Consider the following 17,040-nt stretch of genomic DNA (forward strand, 5'->3'; position numbering starts at 1 on the left):
TCTTTATAATTTATCTTTCTCTTTTTCTGTCTCTCTATTCAGCCACTTCAACAATAACAATAGCATAAGTTAGACTTCGGGTTTGGGCCCAAGCCCAGACTGCAGGTTTTTTATGAGGATCGGGCTTAGACCCAAATTGTATCCCCAATGGTCGGATCGGATTCATTCTCGAACCTTAGAAAAATCTGTTAATATAGGGTGAAAGTCCGGCCCGGTTCATGAAAAGATCGACAAATCGACAAACAAAGGACAACTACATAATCTCTTTGTCCACGTGGAACATGCCTATTTGTATTTGAATTGAAGAATAAGAACTTTCCCTAGATGCTGCCAAACAAAAGTACAAAATTACAAATAAATATTAGGGAGAGGTACAAATCAGCCAAGCTCAGAATTGATGTCAAATTCACGGGCAATATGTGGTTTATATGAGGATGGGGCTGGTTGTAGGGGGCTGGAATTCAGAATTCTGTATCGTGTGTCTTCGTATTTTTTCCTAAATATTATTAATATTTTAATAAAGGCCATTTCTGCCATCTCTCATCAAGCCGACTACTGGACCAATGGCGAAGAGAGTGGCGATCATCGGTGCCGGAATCAGTGGCCTCCTTGCCTGTAAGTATACTTTGGAGAAGGGTTTCCGTCCGGTCGTCCTCGAATCCAAGGGAGGAATTGGTGGAGTTTGGGCAGAAACTTTGGAGACTACCAAGCTCCAGACACCGAAGCTTATCTATGAATTCTCAGATTTCCCATGGCCATCTACCGTAAAAGAAGAGTTTTCCAACAGCAACCAGATCATGGAGTATCTTGAATTGTATGCTCGGAAGTTCGACCTTCTTCGCCATATCAAATTCAACTCTAAAGTGATCGGCATCGACTACGAGGGAACTTCTAACGATGAGATTCTCTCATGGAGTCTTTGGGGTGGCACTGGTGAGGCCTTCGGTCCTAGAGGTAAGTGGAAAATCACCGTTCAAGAGGCCAACACTGAATCAACTCAGGTAACGGAATACTGTAATCTCTCGATCGATCTTCCACAGACACACACACACGCAACTGATGACTGATGAGAAAGGGTTAAACAAAAACAGGTTTACGAAGCGGAATTTGTAATCCTTTGCATCGGACGTTACAGCGACCTTCCAAATATTCCAGTATTCCCAGAAAACAGGGGACCAGAGGTGTTCGATGGCAAAGTGATACATGCAATGGACTACTCAGCCATGGATAACGCAACTGCAGCTGAGTTTATTAAAGGAAAGCATGTTACGGTGGTGGGGTTCCAGAAATCAGCGTTGGACATTGCATCAGAATGTGCCAAAGCAAATGGTAAGTCTCAAACTTTTGATCAAACTATTTTTATGTTTTTCTGTCGACTGCAACACACGTTCTCTGCCGAGCCCTTCAAACGATTCTTCTCCGAATTGCGTTACCGGAGCCGAGCGTGAATTTTAGTGGAAACCCAACACTTCTAAGTTCTAACCGGTCGAAGAGAAGTTAAAGCCGGCATCACCGAGAACTCTATCCATACCAACCCAGAAGAGAATTGGATCTGCTCCTCGTAAAGCTCTGCCGGGAAAGGACCATCGGAGCGCGAATAACCGCCTAACTCGTCAGAGAAGGCAGGCTTAAATAAAGCGCGTGTACAATCGGACAGTGACGGCCCATACGTTTAATTTTTGGGAGAATGACCGATCAGAATTTTATAGTGACGGTCCGTACTTTTCCGTTAATTTTATTAAATCAACTCACCCTAAGGCTCGTTTGGTTTGTGGCATGGAGACGAGAAAAAGGAAGAGTGAGGGCTGGGATGAAAAATATGTGGGATGTCAAATTTCAAAATCATGAATTTAGAGTCGCACCAAAACCGTATGATACTTGTGTGGAAAATACAGAAGAGGAGCTGGAGGGGTCGCACCAAAACCATAGGCGATCTGCTACTTCCCCTTCCTTCAGGACGGTCACTAGGTGAAAAAAGTAATATGATTACATAAACTGTATGGAAAATGTTAAAGGGCATGGGCTAATCGTTGTTTATTCGAAAAGTATATTTACCAATTCTTTGTAAAAAAAAAAATTGATCAAATAGAACTAAATAGAATAATTTTTTGTGTCTTAGTCTTAATAGAAGCAAAATTGATATTTTTAATTTAATTTTCTTTTGATTAAATATATTTAAAATGATAATAAGGTCAAAACTGTCATTTACTCGAAGAAGGTGAATTAAGTAAACCGATTGAAAACTATAGGGTAATAGGGGGTGTTTTAGCAAAACACAAACTATAGGACACTTTAGCAAATCCTTGAAATTATAGTAGTGTTTAAGTAAATGATCCTAAAAATTAAAAAAGCAGAGTTAAAACTTAACATACCTAACATGGATTATGGCAATGGGTGCAACTTGGGTCAGGTTAGCATGGAAATTTGTAAAATTTTCAATGGGCCCTACTCCTAATAAGAGCCCAATGTAGATGAAATTCTTCAAATCATGCAGCCCAACTGAATTTGTTAATTTTCATTGGGTTATAATCCTAATCCCAATGCGAGCCCAACATGCAGTTCAATTTACCCAATGTAATAGTTGTAATAATACTTAAAACTAAAGGAGAAAGAAAATAGGTATAGGGCTGTCAATGGATCGTGATGGAGCACAATCCAGCCGGTCTTAGCTGTCAATGATTTCGTCTCTAATTGGAGCGACGAGGAGTCTGAAACGGAGAAGATGAGGGAATTCCGACAGGAACCCGGTGAGATAACTTGGAAGCTCAAGTTAGTATTCTTTCAAAGGCAAAGTAAAGACTAAATGGCGCAAAGTTCACATACCTTGTTGTTGGGGGCAGGGAGCCTTTTATAACCACTTCGGGCACTCGCTCCGAAGCCCTTGTCAGGTCAGGTATGATTACCCGTACTTTTGTCAGTTTGGGTGTCGTCCTTTCTACTGGGACAGAACCACCACTGCTTTTTGTTGGAACCGTCTCTGTAACTGGAGATGGCGGTGTCAAGAGGAGGTGGCAGGTGGTTGTTTGGAGTGCGGCCGCCAAGCGTTAGATCCCAAGTCAGTCAAGTGCGCCGCCCTTGGGTACGGACTTCCTCGGTGTCAGGCATGGTACGATTTGTTTGGTTTTGGTGTCATGAGGGCAATGTGGTGGAGTGGTGAGCGAGGCAAAGTCATGAGTTCGGAGGTATGTCCTGTATTGCTATAGGGCAGGCCAGTTCGGCGAGGTGTGTCCCGAACTGTTACATGCAGGCCAATTCGGGTTACTGTCTGGTTTGGGGCCGAAGGGTGAGTTCGGGCTCCTAGTAGGGAGTTTGGACCGCTGGTAGGGGAGTTCGGTCAACCAGTTTCTCCCCTTGGTGCTCGTGCCTTAGGCGTGCTTTTGTGCTAAGCTGTTGCCTTTGCCACATGTTGCGTAACTGTGAGGTCGGGCCAAATCTTCCTTCATCAATTGCCCCCCACTCCTCACGCCAAGAGTCTTGCCCTGGCACGGGGAGTTTGCGAGGTGGTATGTGGATTTGTCCCGTTCTTCGAATCTTGACAGCGTGAGGTGCTTTTCCAGGGTTCTTCAGTTTTCTGGAGCATCCGAAAAAGGCGGGAGACGAGCCTACAGCTTATGAATGTTGACGGGCGTGGCAGTGCGCGTTTATTTTAAATTTCAAAAAATCACACCGCTGGGACGTGACAACGGGTTTTTTTTATTTTGAAGAAAACGCGCCACTATCGTTTTGAGGAGATGTGCGCTGGCAGTTATCAGTTGCAGAGAGACATGTGTAGCGCGCTGTCAGTTTCAGAAAGACGTGCGCTGGCACGTCGTCGATTTCAGAAAGACGTGCACTGACGTTTCGTTCATTTCGGAGAGACGTGCGGTCAACGCGAATGAGGGCCGTCGGATTGGCTTTGATCTGCACTGTTGGTTCTTGGTTACTGTAGCTATAAATAGTTGGGGACCCCAGTCGATTTGTCACTTCTGCGGTTTGCTTCTTGAGCTCGCATCCAACTTTTCAGCTCGCGTCCAGGCCTTTCAATTCGTGTCTAGGCTTGTTACTTTGCCTTCAAGTTTTTTGGCTTGTTCCAATTTCCGGGGCCTTCAAAACTTTCTTTCGGTGAGTACCTTCATGAATCCACCTTTTATCCTCCATGTCTAGCTTTGATAGCTCAGACGATTCTTCAAGTAGGACTGATGTAGGTTCTACGAACCGAGCTGTATCCCCCGATTGCCTTAGTGATCTTGAGGTGGGGCTTGAGGATGACCTCGAACCCGTAGGCCAAGCCCCTTCGAGCAGTTTGGCATCTACCTCTCATCGAGGTCGGATGCTAGACAGGTTTGGTCCTTCGACCATGACGCTTGAGGGGCTCCAATATCTACTTATCTCTTACAATCTGCCTAGGGGGTACACCTATTTTATTTCTTCGGGTAGCTTTCCTTGGGAACACGGTCCTGATGAGATCGTGATTTTTCGAGAGCAGCTCGCTGCAGGGCTGTGACTGCCTTTCCACCCCCTTCTCGTCGAGGTCATAAACCACTTCTGCACGAACTTCCTAACAAGGTCCCAGCGTGGAAGCGGGATTACTTTGGGGTGCGAAGTGCACAAGGGTGGCCTTTTCAGACCGGGTGGGGGGAGGCCGCTCCTGATTTTGGTGTCACTCTCGATAAAGAGATGGTGAAGGGCCTCCGGCAATGGGCACGACAAGATTTAAAGTGCCATCAGTACTTAACGGAGGCCAAGCTTATTGCGGTCGGCCTGAGTTCGGGTAGGTTTCTTAGCTCAGGTTTCTTGTTTGCTTTGTTCCTTCATTTTTTCTAATGCCGAACTCTTTTCTGCATGTGTGATGGACGCAGAGAGGACTCGTGGGGGGCGCCTGTTCCAAGGCATGAAGAGGAGGAAGCGGGTTGCCAAGCGAACTCGTACCGAGCTGCCCCCGGATGAGGAGCCTCAAGTTCCGGGTCACACGCCGGAGGATCTGTCCAGGGAGCCCGAGGTGGCTCCGATGCATGAAGCGGCAAGGGCCCCTTACGTCGAGACCACTCACACGGGTGCTCCCGCCTACTCGAGTGCTCCTGCTTACTTTGGGTCCGCTCATACGCGGGCTGGGCCCTCGGGTTCGGGAGCTCAAGGGGAGTTCAAGAGCGTGTTGTCGCCGAACTACGCTCTTCAGAAGAGTAGGGAGGCTACTTTCCCCAAGGAGATCGCGGTGTGGACTGATCTTCCCTTGAATCAGGTCGCCTGCCGTGCCATAACTCATGCTATGGTGGTAAGTCAGATTTCGCCTGCCTTCTTCATTTTCTATACTTCTTGCTGTTGTCGCTCATTTGTTTCTTTTGGTAGGTGAACTCTTCTATTCACGCCTTAGCGGCCCAGGTGGAGAGGAGCTCGCGACAGGCGCGAGCTGCTGAGGTGGTCGCTCATGCTGCCGAAGAGGCTTTTCATGCCGCCGAGGCAAATACCCGAGCTGTTGAGGCGGAAGCTCATGCTGCCGAAGAGGCTGCTCACGTTGCTATGGCCAGGCGGGCGATATCTCAGCGGGATGCCGAGGGAATGGGGGTAGTCGAAAAGGATATGGCGGACCTGAGGTTGGACCTGCAGCATCAGGTCGAATATCTTCAGGAGGACATCAGGGAGAAAGCGCAGATCTTTTCCCAAGGTAATGAAGACGCCAAGAAGAAGGCTGTTGAAGACTACATTGCCTCGTCGCGTTTTGACGACCTGATGGTGGATTCTTATAGAAGGGGATTCAAACTGAGCCGGTGGATGATCCGGAACACGTATCCCGACCTCGATGTTAGTGCCATATCCACTTCGCGTATAACTCAGGAGATGGCCAATGCTACCGATGGCGAGCCAGATTCTGAGGGCGAGGTAGGGCCTTCGGGTGTCGTTGAAGTGCCTTCTGATGGGGAAGAAGTAGCTCCGGGCTTGTAATTTTTTTACTCTTCCTTTTCTTGCAATGAAATAGACAATCTTTTTGGTTAAGTGTTCTTTTTTTCCGAGCTGATAATTTGTTGAACTGATAATATGCCCGATCTGTTTCTTGCCCGGGTTATTGCACTGGCGCGACCTGTTTCGGTGTTTTAATACTTAATCTCTGCTTTGCATTAGTCTTTGACTGATATTTTGTCGAACTGCTAACATGCCCGGCTCTTTTGTGCTTGCCTATGCCGAGGTTCCTCTTGTTAGCTTGGCATCCTGGCCCTTGGGCTCTTGTAGAGATTTCGTCCACTTTGCTTGGCGGTTTATAGGTAGTATCGCCTTAAGTTAACAATGTTCCACGCTTGGGGTACTTGTTTACCTTCTAAGGTTTCGAGCTCGTATGCCCCCCCCTCGAGTGCTCTCTTTACTTTATAGGGCCATTCCCATTTTGGTCCAAGTTTGCCCACGCCGAGTTCGGGCACCATAATCTTATGAAGAACCAGGTCGCCGACTCGGAAGGTTCGCTGCTTTACTCTGGCATTGTAGTACAGAGCTACTTGCTGCTGGTAGGCTGCTGTCCGGATGTGCGCGAGGTCTCTTTCCTCGTCCAGTAGGTCAAGGTTGGTACGTAACTCATCTCCGTTCGTCTGATCGTCATATGTTTCTAGTCGCAATGTTGGTACTTCGATTTTCGTCGGGATTACTGCTTCAGTACCGTAGGTGAGGTTGAAGGGGGTTTCTCCTGTGGCGGTTTTTTCTGTAGTTTGGTGAGCCCATAAAACACTTGGTAGTTGTTCCGCCCACAACCCCTTGGCTCAATCTAGACATGCTTTCAGTCCGCGTAGGATGGCTCTATTCATTACTTCTGTCTGACCGTTTTCCTGCTAGTGCGCGACCGATGTGAAGTTTTGCCGAATCCCCATACTCTGGCACCACTCTTGGAACTTGATATCCTCTAACTACTTGCCGTTGTCGGAAATCAGTACCCGAGGTAACACGAAGCGACATACTATGTTCTTCCAAAAGAATTTCTGTATGTTTCGGGCCGTAACTATTGCCAAAGGTTCGGCTTCTATCCACTTTGTGAAGTAATCTACTGCCACCACTAGGAATTTTCTCCCACCTGTTGCTTGCGGAAATGGCCCCAGGAGGTCGATGCCCCATTGTGCGAAGGGCCATGGGCTGGCGAGGTATTTGAGGTCGAAAGCAGGCTGATGGTGGATATTGGCATGCTTCTGGCACTTGTCGCATTTTCTGACAAGCTCGATGGCTTCTGCCTTCATCGTCGGCCAGTTGTATCCTTGTCGAAGTGCTTTTTGGGCGAGTGCTCTGCCCCCCAAGTGTCCGCCGCACAGACCTTCATGAGTGTCACAGAGTACGAGCTCGACTTCAACAGGTCACAGGCAACACAAGTAGGGGAGCGTGTAGGACCGCTGGTACAATCGTTCGTCACTTATGATGTATTTGGCTGCTTGGTGCTGCACCCTCTTGGCCGCATTGTGGTCTGAAGGAAGGGTTCCATCTAGCAAGAAGCTCACGAGTGGGTCGATCCAGCTCGGCTCTGCATCGAGGATGAGAGCGACCTCCTCTGCCCCATTGAGAATACTAGGCCGAGGTAAGTCCTCTATGTACACAATTCTCATGTTGTTGCGACTAGTGCTGGCTAACCGGGACAGAACGTCGGCCTCAGTGTTCTCTAACCTCAGGATTTGCCTGATGAAGTGTGACTGGAAATTGAGCAGGACCTCTTTTACTTTCGCTAAGTATGCGATCATGGAGAGCTCACGTGCTTCGTACTCGCCCGTACCTGGTTGACCACGAGCTGAGAATCACTGTAGATGACTATGTGCTTTACTCTTACCTTTTGTGCTAGGTTCAGTCCGACTATCAGTGCTTCGTATTCTGCCTCATTGTTAGATGCCGCGAACTCGAAGCGTAGTGCGTATTCTAATTTTGTGCCACCCGGGCGGCATAAGACTATTCCAGCCCCGCTGCCTTGTTGGTTCGAGGAACCATTTACGTGAAGGATCCAGGGCTCCTCATCCCAGTTCGCGCTTGGCCTGACCAGGAGAGATGCCACACTAGCTGCTACTTCACGGGGTTCAAACTCTATTGGCTTGGGAGCTCCGGGTTCGCCCGAACTGGGGACCTCGGGCTCAACCTGTTGAGGGGCTTCGAGGCTAAAAGTGCACTTGGCGATAAAATCTGCTAAGGCTTGAGCCTTAATTGCAGTCCGTGGTTTGTACTGGAGATCATACTCGCTGAGTTCGATGGCCCACTTCATTAGCCGACCGGAGACCTAGGGCTTCAGCAAGACTTGTCTTAGGGGTTTTCCGGTTAAGACGACGATGGTGTGAGCTTGGAATTACGGGCGGAGTTTTTGAGCTAAAATCACTAGTGCGTACGCTATTTTTTCTATCTGTGGGTATCTCGTCTCTGCTCCTTGCAGAATTTTACTAACATAATAGACTGGTCGCTGGACCCGATCTACTTCCTTTATTAGTACCAAACTGACCACCTCGTCGCTCGCCAAGAGGTACAGTTCCAAGACCTCGCCCTCCTCGGGTCTGGCTAAGGTTGGCACAGTGGCGAGGTAGGTTTTTAGCTCATTGAACACGAGCTAGCAATCTCGGGTCCATTCGAACCCTTTGCTTTTGATTGCCTTGAAGAAAGGAAGGCAGCGGTCTGCCGATTTGGACATGAAGTGGCTCAGAGCGGCTATGCGGCCGTTTAGCCTTTGAACCTCTTTTACTTTCCGGGGTGGTCTCATATCAAGGATGGCCTTTATTTTGTCCGGGTTGGACTCAATACTGCGCCGGTTGACAATGTACCCTAGAAACTTACCCGAGGTGACACCGAAGACACACTTGTTTGGGTTGTCTCATTCTATATTGACGCAGAATTTGGAAGACATAATCCAATTCTTTTATTAATTCCTGCGAGAACTGTGTTTTGACGACCATGTCGTCTACATAACATTCTATTTTTGTGCCGATTAAGGGCCGAAACAGCTTATTTACAAGTCTTTGGAAGGTCGCCCCAGCATTCTTTAGTCCGAAGGGCATGACCTTGCAACAGTATAGGCCGAACTCGGTTATGAAGCTGGTCTTTTCTTCGTCGAACTGGTCCATCTTGATTTGGTTGTAGCCGGAGTATGCATCCAGGAAGCTTAGCAACTCATGTCCCGAGGTCGCGTCCACTAGGCAGTCAATTCGGGGCAGGGGAAACAGTCTTTTGGGCAAGCTCGGTTCAGGTCGGTGTAGTCGACGCACATGCGCCACTTGCCGTTAGCTTTTTTCACCAGCACTGGGTTGGCTACCCAGCTCGGGTAATGAACTTCCCTTATGAAGTCCGCTGCGAAGAGCTTTTCGACTTCGTCGTCGACTGCCCTCCAACGCTCCGGGGCTAAGTTGCGTTTCTTTTGTCTAATGGGTCTGACTATAGGGTCAGTGTTAAGTTTGTGAGTTATAAGGCCAGGGTCAACACCGGGCATATCTGTCGCGGACCATGCAAAAATATCTAAATTTTGACGTAAGAAACTCACTAGTTCGGTTCGTAGAGGCTCCTTAATGGAAGCACCGATCTATAGCATTCGCGTCGGATCTGTAGCCGAGGTCGGGACTGTGACTGTTTCCTCAGTGGGCGAAGCTCGTTCCTCGCCCTGCTCCGCAGGCCGCTCCAGTTCGAGGTCATCGGCTGCCTTGGTTTTTCCCTTTAGGGTGGCAACATAGCATTTGTGGGACTCAAGTTGGTCGCCCCACTCTACCCCCACACCGAAGTTCGTGGGGAACTTCATTGCCAGATAATAGGTGGAGACCACTGCACGCAGAATGTGCGTAATTGGCCACCCTATTATGGCGTTGTATGGGGAGGGGGTCACGACCACCAGGAAATCGTGGTCGAGTCTTACCGAGCACGGCCATGTGCCAACTTCCACAGGTACTGTTATCTTCCCCAGGGGCCTGACTTCCTCTTCATTGAAGCCCACTAGAGGAGTGTGCGCGGGCTTCAACTTGCTTTTCTGCAACTGTAATTGATCAAACGCCGATTTGAAGAGGATGTCCGCCGAAATGCCTGGGTCCACAAGTACGCGTTGGACTTTGAAGTCGTTGATCCTTAGTTTTATGACGAGCGCGTCGTCGTGAGGATAGTGTACACCTCGTGTGTTGTCTTCTGTGAAAAAGATCGGTTCTTCTGTCTTCGGCCTCTTTGGAGGGTTCTGCTCCTCTTAGGCCACCTCGCGAACTGACGTCCGTGCTGCTGCCGAAGTGCAACCTGCTACAACTGAACCACCTACTATAATGTGGATGGTTCCCCGAACTGGCCTCTCTTCTAGGGGAGGTTGCTGCAAGGCTTCGGTCGGTCTGCTGCTCGACTCGGGGGCATCCTTTCCGTGTTCCCCTTGCCGATCTGCTTTATAACTATTGTCACTATGTACAAAATTTCTCAAGTACTCGCGACAGATGAGTCCCTCTATCTCGTCCCAGAGATTATTACATTGCTCGGTACTATGACCGTGATCTTTATGAAAACTACAATATAGATTTTTGTTCATTTCGTGTGGGTTGCTCTTTAGGTGAGGTGGCCACTTTATGTGGGGGTGTCCTTGATCGTCATCAAGATCTCGGTCCGCCTTGCGTTCAACGGCGTGTAATCCGTCCGAACTGCTAAGGGAGTTCGGGACGACTGGCTTGGCTTCACATCTCGGACCTGGCTTCTTCTGTCGCATGGGTTGGAGGGCTCGCCTTCTCTTTTTCTTTTTTCCACCCCGCCTTCGGTTCTTTGGTTGATTTCTTCCTTCGTTCTCATGAACTTGTCTGTGAGTTTGAGGAAATCGGCCACGGTTGCTGGCTAGCTGGCCACCATGTGCCATTTGAATTCTTTGTGCGTTACCCCTCTTTTGGCCGCTACGAGCTATACCACGGGGTCTAACCGAGGGATCTGCAAGCATGCTTCATTGAACCGCTTCATGTAGCTCCAGATGGGTTCTCCTTCTCTTTGGATTACCCCGAAGATACTTTCCTCGGTTCTGGGGCACCGCTTGCTGGTAACAAAGTGGGCAGTGAAGATCTGCACGAATTGGGCCCAGCTTCTTATTGACCCGGAAGCTAGGTTCCGGTACCAGGTGCGGACCACCCCCCTAAAGGAGGTGGTGAAGGCTACGCACATGCATGACTCGCTGGCCCTAGCGAGGTGCATTTGTGACTGGAATGCGTCGACGTGGTCGTTGGGGTCAAAGGACCCATCATACTTGTCTAGAGATGGAAGTTTGAAGTCTCTGGGCAAGGGGACTGCCAGAAGTTCTGATGAAAGGGGGGAAGGAACTAAGAGAATTGGGACGGTTTTTACCTCATCCGAGCTCGTCTCTTCTTTGCCTCTGAGCTCGGATAGGACACGAGTAGCAGTTCGGCGACTTCGCCGACGCCTTCTTTGAGCGGGCCTGGTGCTGGCGCTGCTGGCCTCCGTGTTGCCGAGCTCGATGGGCCCGGACTGTTGGCCTGCTGCTAGGGCGCTGAACCGGTTCTCCGTGAGTGGGAACTCGGGCTTGGAGCGCCAAGGTGACTTTGTGGGCGAGGTTCCTGACCCACCTACGAGCTGCGAGGCGGGGGCGATTTTTCTTTGCTTTCGGCATGGGGATGAGGCCTGACTATTAGAGGGGTTCTGGGGTTGGGAAGCTTCTCCTCGGTGAGGTCGTCCACCTTGAGGGGAGGCCTTAACCGACTTCGAAACAGAGTGCCGGGGGGGGAGCAGTGACTGGTTTTGGTGTAGCTGAGGGAACTGCTACTGGTAATGGTGCTGGGAGAGGTGGTGCAGTACCTGGTGTTGTTGGAGTTGGTGCTGCTGGAATTGTTGCATTTCGGCTTGCATTGCCTGCATGCATTGCATTAGATCATCTAGCTGGTTCTGGCGGGTTGCCAGTGGGACAACAGTTGGTTCAGCGACGTTCGTTTCAATAGGGAGTGGAAGAGGGATGTTCAACGAAGGAGGGTTCAAGGGCGCCACTACTTGTGGCACATTCAAACTGGGGATCCCATCCATTGAAAGAGGGACGGTGAACTGCCCAATGCACACCGCGGGAACATGGAGTTACTCTCCGGTGGTGGCCGTTTCTGTTCCACGTCCGACACTATTGGAGGAGGCCATGGGTGTTGGAGTTTTTGAAAGAAGGGTAGGTAGGAGAGATTTAGAGGGAGGATTTTAGAAGCATTCCCACAGACGGCGCCAATTGATGGAGCGCAATCCGGCCGGTCTTAGCTGTCAACGATTTCGCCTCTGACTGGAGCGACGGGGAGCCTGAAACAAAGAAGATGAGGGAACTCCGGGGGGAACCCGGTGAGATAACTCTGAAGCTCAAGTTAGTATTCTCTCAAAGGCAAAGTAAAGACCAGATGGCGCAAAGTTCACATACCTTGTTGTTGGGGGTAGGGGGCCTTTTATAACCACTTCGCACACTCACTCCGAAGCCATTGTCAGGTCAGGTATGATTACCCGCCACTGCTTTTGGTTGGAACCATCTCTGTAACTGGAGATGGCGGTGGCAGGTGGCCGTTTGGAGTGCGGCCGTCAAGCGTTAGATCCCAAGTCAGTCAGGTGCGCCGCCCTTGGGTACGGACTTTCTCGGTGTCAGGCATGGTACGGTTTGTTTGGTTTTGGTGTCCTGAGGGCGATGTGGTGGAGTGGTGAGTGAGGCGAAGTCTTGAGTTTGGAGGTATGTCCCATATTGCTATAGGACAGGCCAGTTCAGCGAGGTGTGTCCCGAACTGCTATAAGGCAGGCCAGTTCGGCGAGGTGTGTCCCGAACTGTTACATGCAGGCCAGTTCGGGTTACTGTCTGGTTTGGGGTCGAAGGGTGAGTTCGGGCTCCTAGTAGGGAGTTCGGACCGCTGGTATGGGAGTTCGGTCAGCCGGTTTCTCCCCTTGGTGCTCGCGCCTTAAGCGTGCTTTCGCGCCGAGCTGTTGCCTTTTCCATGTGTTGCATAACTGTGAGGTCAGGCCAAATCTTCCTTCATCAGATCGAGTTTGGTTTAAGTGAAAACTGACCCAACAAGAAAATTAAGGAATTGGAACTGAACCAGATCCTTGGATCTGTAAACTCAGAACAAAACCAATTGATTTTGATGACAATTGGGCTTGATCCATTGGACCTGATAATATATTAGGAACTGGAACAACCCATCGTTTCAAGATCCTTTAATCAAAATCGGCCCAATCGGTTTGGGTCCATTGGGCTGGACCGAAACTACAGTGACAGGACTATGCTCCATTCTAGATCCACCCACTTGGGGGAATTGTCGAGTTCAACTGAATAATTGAGGAAAAAAACTGGATCACTTGAAGTATTTTGGTAGATAAAAGAATCATATTTGAACCAAAGAGTGGCTGATGTGCAACTTGAGAGAGCTAGGAAGGATGTAAGGAAGAGGAGCCGGGTAGTAACTCTCCGTTGGGGTAAGAAAGCAAGGAGAGACATGATGATGTGGCATGTTTTGTTCTAATGTAGGTGAGAGGATGGGAGAATGGGGGAGTCCATGCAAGCATAGATGTAAGAGGACTACTAGCCTCACAACTCCCACCATTTCCTCTTTCCTTCATAACTAATATATAGGAATAATGCAATTCATGGGGTTTTATAGAATTTTGTAAGAGTATATAATTATCCAACTAGAGATGTCAAAGGGTTACATACAGGTTTACCTCAAACCAAACCTAATCCCAATACGCCTTCTAATAACCTCAACATAACTCAATGAAATAGAATTGTTGAACTTGACCCAACCTTATAAGGTATGGGACCTATATTCTAAGTGCAGACCATATTTATGAACTCATCAATGTCACTATATCACTTGCTCATAAACATTTCATTGTATATATTTTCACACACTGTGTATTAGATAAAGTAATTTCAAAGACATCACTCTCAAAGTTGATGCAGGTTAACCTCACTTAACACAATCCTACACTGAACCCAACTAACGCTGCCTCAAACCCAATATGTCAGGGTTGCATGTTGGATCAATGCAGCTTTACCATTTGACCAAATCCCATTGAAAACACCATTTATATGATTCGTCTTTTAGACAGAGCATTTTCATTTCGGATATCCTATATGACACCTATGTGCCAATTACACATTGTAAATTGTGCAAAACACTGTATTCTCCCAATTTCTGATGCTTAAATCAAGTACAAACCATGGTTCAAATGAGTCCCGATACGCCTGTTTACAGGTGTTTTGGGACCCCACTATTTTTTAATGAAAAATATGAGTATTAAACTAACCAAAAACCAAGTTTTGAAAAAAATAAAAATCATATTTCCGTGTGATTTAAAGTACGGATATGTCTCTGCCGATAGGCGTATCAATACTGGTACAAACACAGCACTAGTACAACACCACATACCAAAACACCCTCTGTAATATTAGTGTAATTGCAATGTACTTTTAAGGCATGTATCATTAACCCTTTTATTTATTTGTAGGAGTCAAGCATCCTTGTACAGTGCTATACAGGACTGAACACTGGAATATGCCTAATTACCAGCCATGGGGGGTGCCTCTTGCTCTTTTGTACCTCAACCGCTTCTCAGAGTTCATGATCCATAAGCCTGGTGAAGGATTCCTACTATTTCTCTTGGCTACCCTACTTTCACCTTTGGTATCTCCTATTTATCCTTTACAATACTCATATAGTTAAACTTCCATTATCATATCTATTACATTATCCTTAGAGGCATTGAAGAGTCGCCTATATGATTCTTCTCTCTTTCAACTACCTAAATAAATTTTACCCAACTTGTGGAAAAGTTTTTTTTTTTCTCTCTTATTTTCTATCAAATCAAACTAAATATAGCTTTAATGAGTTGAACTAAAGAAGGTAATGTAATTTGCAGAGGTGGGCATTCTCAAAATTTGTAGAGAGCTACCTAAGATGGAAGCTTCCTCTGAAGAAGTATGGAATGATACCTAAACACAGCTTCTTTCAACAAATGTCCGTGTGCTCAATCACAGCCTTGCCAGATAAATTTTATGACAGAGTGGCAGAGGGAAGCATTGTTTTGAAGAAATCAAAGAGCTTTAGCTTTTGCAAAGATGGATTGATGATTGAGGATGAGATTGCACCTCTACAAACAGATATTGTTATATTTGCCACAGGATACAAGGGAGATCAAAAGCTAAAGGACATTTTTACTTCACCCACTTTTCAAGAACAAGTGATAGGTTTACCCACCACAACAGTTCCACTCTATAGGTTGCTATATGTTAAAACTTTATTTATTGCCATCTATATTGAGAAAATTATTTATGCTTGGTTGCAGTACAATTTTATTTGCATTAGTAGTAGAAATGCATGGGAGTGCAAATGAAAGGAAAATGAAAATTCTAACTTACTTTTGTTTTGGATTTTACTTTATTCTGCTTTAGGTCATATTTTACTTCATCTATACCGCAATGAAAAAAGAAAACATGCACCCAAATCATTTGCACTGCCATAGTTTTGTATCAATACAAATAAATTTCCATTGCAATCAAACGCAGGTATTTGGCATCAGCTCTCTCTATAACTCAATTGTTTGCTACTGCAGAGAGTGCATCCATCCTCGAATTCCACAACTGGCGATAATCGGATACTCAGAGAGTATTGCAAACTTGTATACTTCAGAAATGAGATGTCGATGGCTGGCGCATCTCCTTGATGGTAGTTTCAAGTTACCTTGCATATCAGATATGGAGAAAGATATAGCAAGATGGGAAAAATTCATGAAGAGGTATAGTGGTCGGTACTTTCGGGGATCATGTCTTGGTGTGGTACACATTTGGTACAATGATCAGTTATGCAAGGATATGGGATGCAACCCCAAGAGAAAGAATGGGCTTCTTCGAGAATTGTTTGAACCTTATGGTCCTGCAGATTATAGAGATCTATCCCCTATTGAAAGCTCAAAATAGTCTGCAACTCTCTCACACAGAGTTTTTGGGTTACTAAGCAATGGCTTAACAATCAATTATATCGTTTCTCTCAATCAGACAATGTAAGATATTTATGCAATCTAATAAGCATTGATTTATATAGCTCCGATATAGATGTTATGGATGTTCTCTTTCATCTCTTTTTTCTTCCTCTCTATTTGTTTCTGGTGCACATTTATTTGTTTCTAGTACAAAGTCATGAGAGAGTAGATAGACACCCCCTAAATTAGGGATCAACCATCCATGTGGTAAGTCATAAACTGAGATTGGGTGTCTTTTAGTTGACTTATGAATATTCCAATATATCCACGTGTTTTTTTTTGGGTGGGGGGGACTTGCCATTTGCAAATTAATTTTGGGGGTAGAGAGGAATAGAAAAAAATTTCCATTAGGAAGCTCAAGAAACTACAACAATAACAAGGATAAAACACAAAAACAAAGCAAAACAAATTACGAAGTACAAACTAAAAGAACACCTAAGAACAGAAAAGAAAATACAACGCCACAACGAGCTACCAAACAAGTACAATATGGCAGATGCAAATGCCCATTAACTAGAGCAATATGCTGATACGAAACAAAAGGATACTACAAGGAAGACGGAACCAAAGTCCTGTTCGCTTTTTGGTAAGTTATTTATTACTTAGATAAATACATTTATCCTTGAGAAAAATTTACTGGGATAAGTGCAGCATCAATTTTAATGAATAATACCCACTTGATTGGCCATCACTTTGATTAGGTATCTATCTTTCTAGCATCACAGTGGAACCTTTTTTTGCATGTGTTTGTGTCAACGGCATTTACAAATTTGTTTCAATTCAAATCCTTTTACGATTGGAACAAGTTTTGACCTTTCCTATCCAATTCCAAATTCCCAATCGTATATGTATGTAAAAGTGGTTTGACTGCATTTTACCAAAGAGACAAATTTTAAGTTTCACACAAGTTATTTTTAATCCATTTTATTCTTGATATATAATATTAAATTTATTTTTAATTCATTTTATTAATAATAAATTGTATTTTGGTGATTTTTAATTTACTTTATTAATGCTACTTACCTAATATCTGATTGGAATTCAAATTCAATCTAGATTTGACTTGTATTTTAACTAAGGATACATCTCCAATTCTGCTTGCAAAATGGGAAGTGCTAG

General features: G+C 46.3%; 2 protein-coding genes across 3 annotated transcripts; both read left to right on the forward strand.

Annotated features, from left to right (window-relative positions):
• The first annotated feature begins 380 nt into the window (after nucleotides 1–380).
• LOC148849492 (putative flavin-containing monooxygenase 1) lies at nucleotides 381–15,986 on the forward strand. Of its 2 annotated transcripts, none has more exons than XM_088949747.1 (5): nucleotides 381–1,001; nucleotides 1,092–1,329; nucleotides 14,392–14,567; nucleotides 14,803–15,161; nucleotides 15,496–15,986. In XM_088949747.1, exons 1-5 carry the CDS (start codon nucleotides 564–566, stop codon nucleotides 15,857–15,859), a joined length of 1,575 nt encoding a protein of 524 aa, XP_088805873.1. In that variant the 5' UTR covers nucleotides 381–563; the 3' UTR covers nucleotides 15,860–15,986. The 2 variants fall into 2 exon arrangements, with proteins under 2 accessions (XP_088805873.1, XP_088805874.1); XM_088949748.1 differs by having other exon boundaries at nucleotides 387–1,001; nucleotides 15,449–15,986.
• LOC148849493 (uncharacterized) lies at nucleotides 4,511–5,970 on the forward strand. The gene is made up of 3 exons (XM_088949749.1): nucleotides 4,511–4,750; nucleotides 4,839–5,251; nucleotides 5,326–5,970. Exons 1-3 carry the CDS (start codon nucleotides 4,657–4,659, stop codon nucleotides 5,917–5,919), a joined length of 1,101 nt encoding a protein of 366 aa, XP_088805875.1. The 5' UTR covers nucleotides 4,511–4,656; the 3' UTR covers nucleotides 5,920–5,970.
• Nucleotides 15,987–17,040: the final 1,054 nt, after the last annotated feature.

The sequence above is a fragment of the Nelumbo lutea genome, chromosome 6 (assembly GCF_056320005.1).
Source record: "Nelumbo lutea isolate HS-2025 chromosome 6, American lotus-T2T, whole genome shotgun sequence".
Classification (NCBI taxonomy): Eukaryota; Viridiplantae; Streptophyta; class Magnoliopsida; order Proteales; family Nelumbonaceae; genus Nelumbo; species Nelumbo lutea.

Excerpts from the sequence above, each read along its gene's own strand:
- LOC148849492 (XM_088949747.1), top strand. The coding sequence starts at position 564 with ATGGCGAAGAGAGTGGCGATCATCGGTGCCGGAATCAGTGGCCTCCTT. Across the intron at positions 1,330-14,391 it reads AGAATGTGCCAAAGCAAATG|GAGTCAAGCATCCTTGTACA; the intron begins GTAAGTCTCAAA and ends ATTTATTTGTAG. Across the intron at positions 15,162-15,495 it reads ACAACAGTTCCACTCTATAG|AGAGTGCATCCATCCTCGAA; the intron begins GTTGCTATATGT and ends TTGCTACTGCAG.
- LOC148849493 (XM_088949749.1), top strand. The coding sequence starts at position 4,657 with ATGGTGAAGGGCCTCCGGCAATGGGCACGACAAGATTTAAAGTGCCAT. Across the intron at positions 4,751-4,838 it reads TGCGGTCGGCCTGAGTTCGG|AGAGGACTCGTGGGGGGCGC; the intron begins GTAGGTTTCTTA and ends TGATGGACGCAG. Across the intron at positions 5,252-5,325 it reads CCATAACTCATGCTATGGTG|GTGAACTCTTCTATTCACGC; the intron begins GTAAGTCAGATT and ends TTCTTTTGGTAG.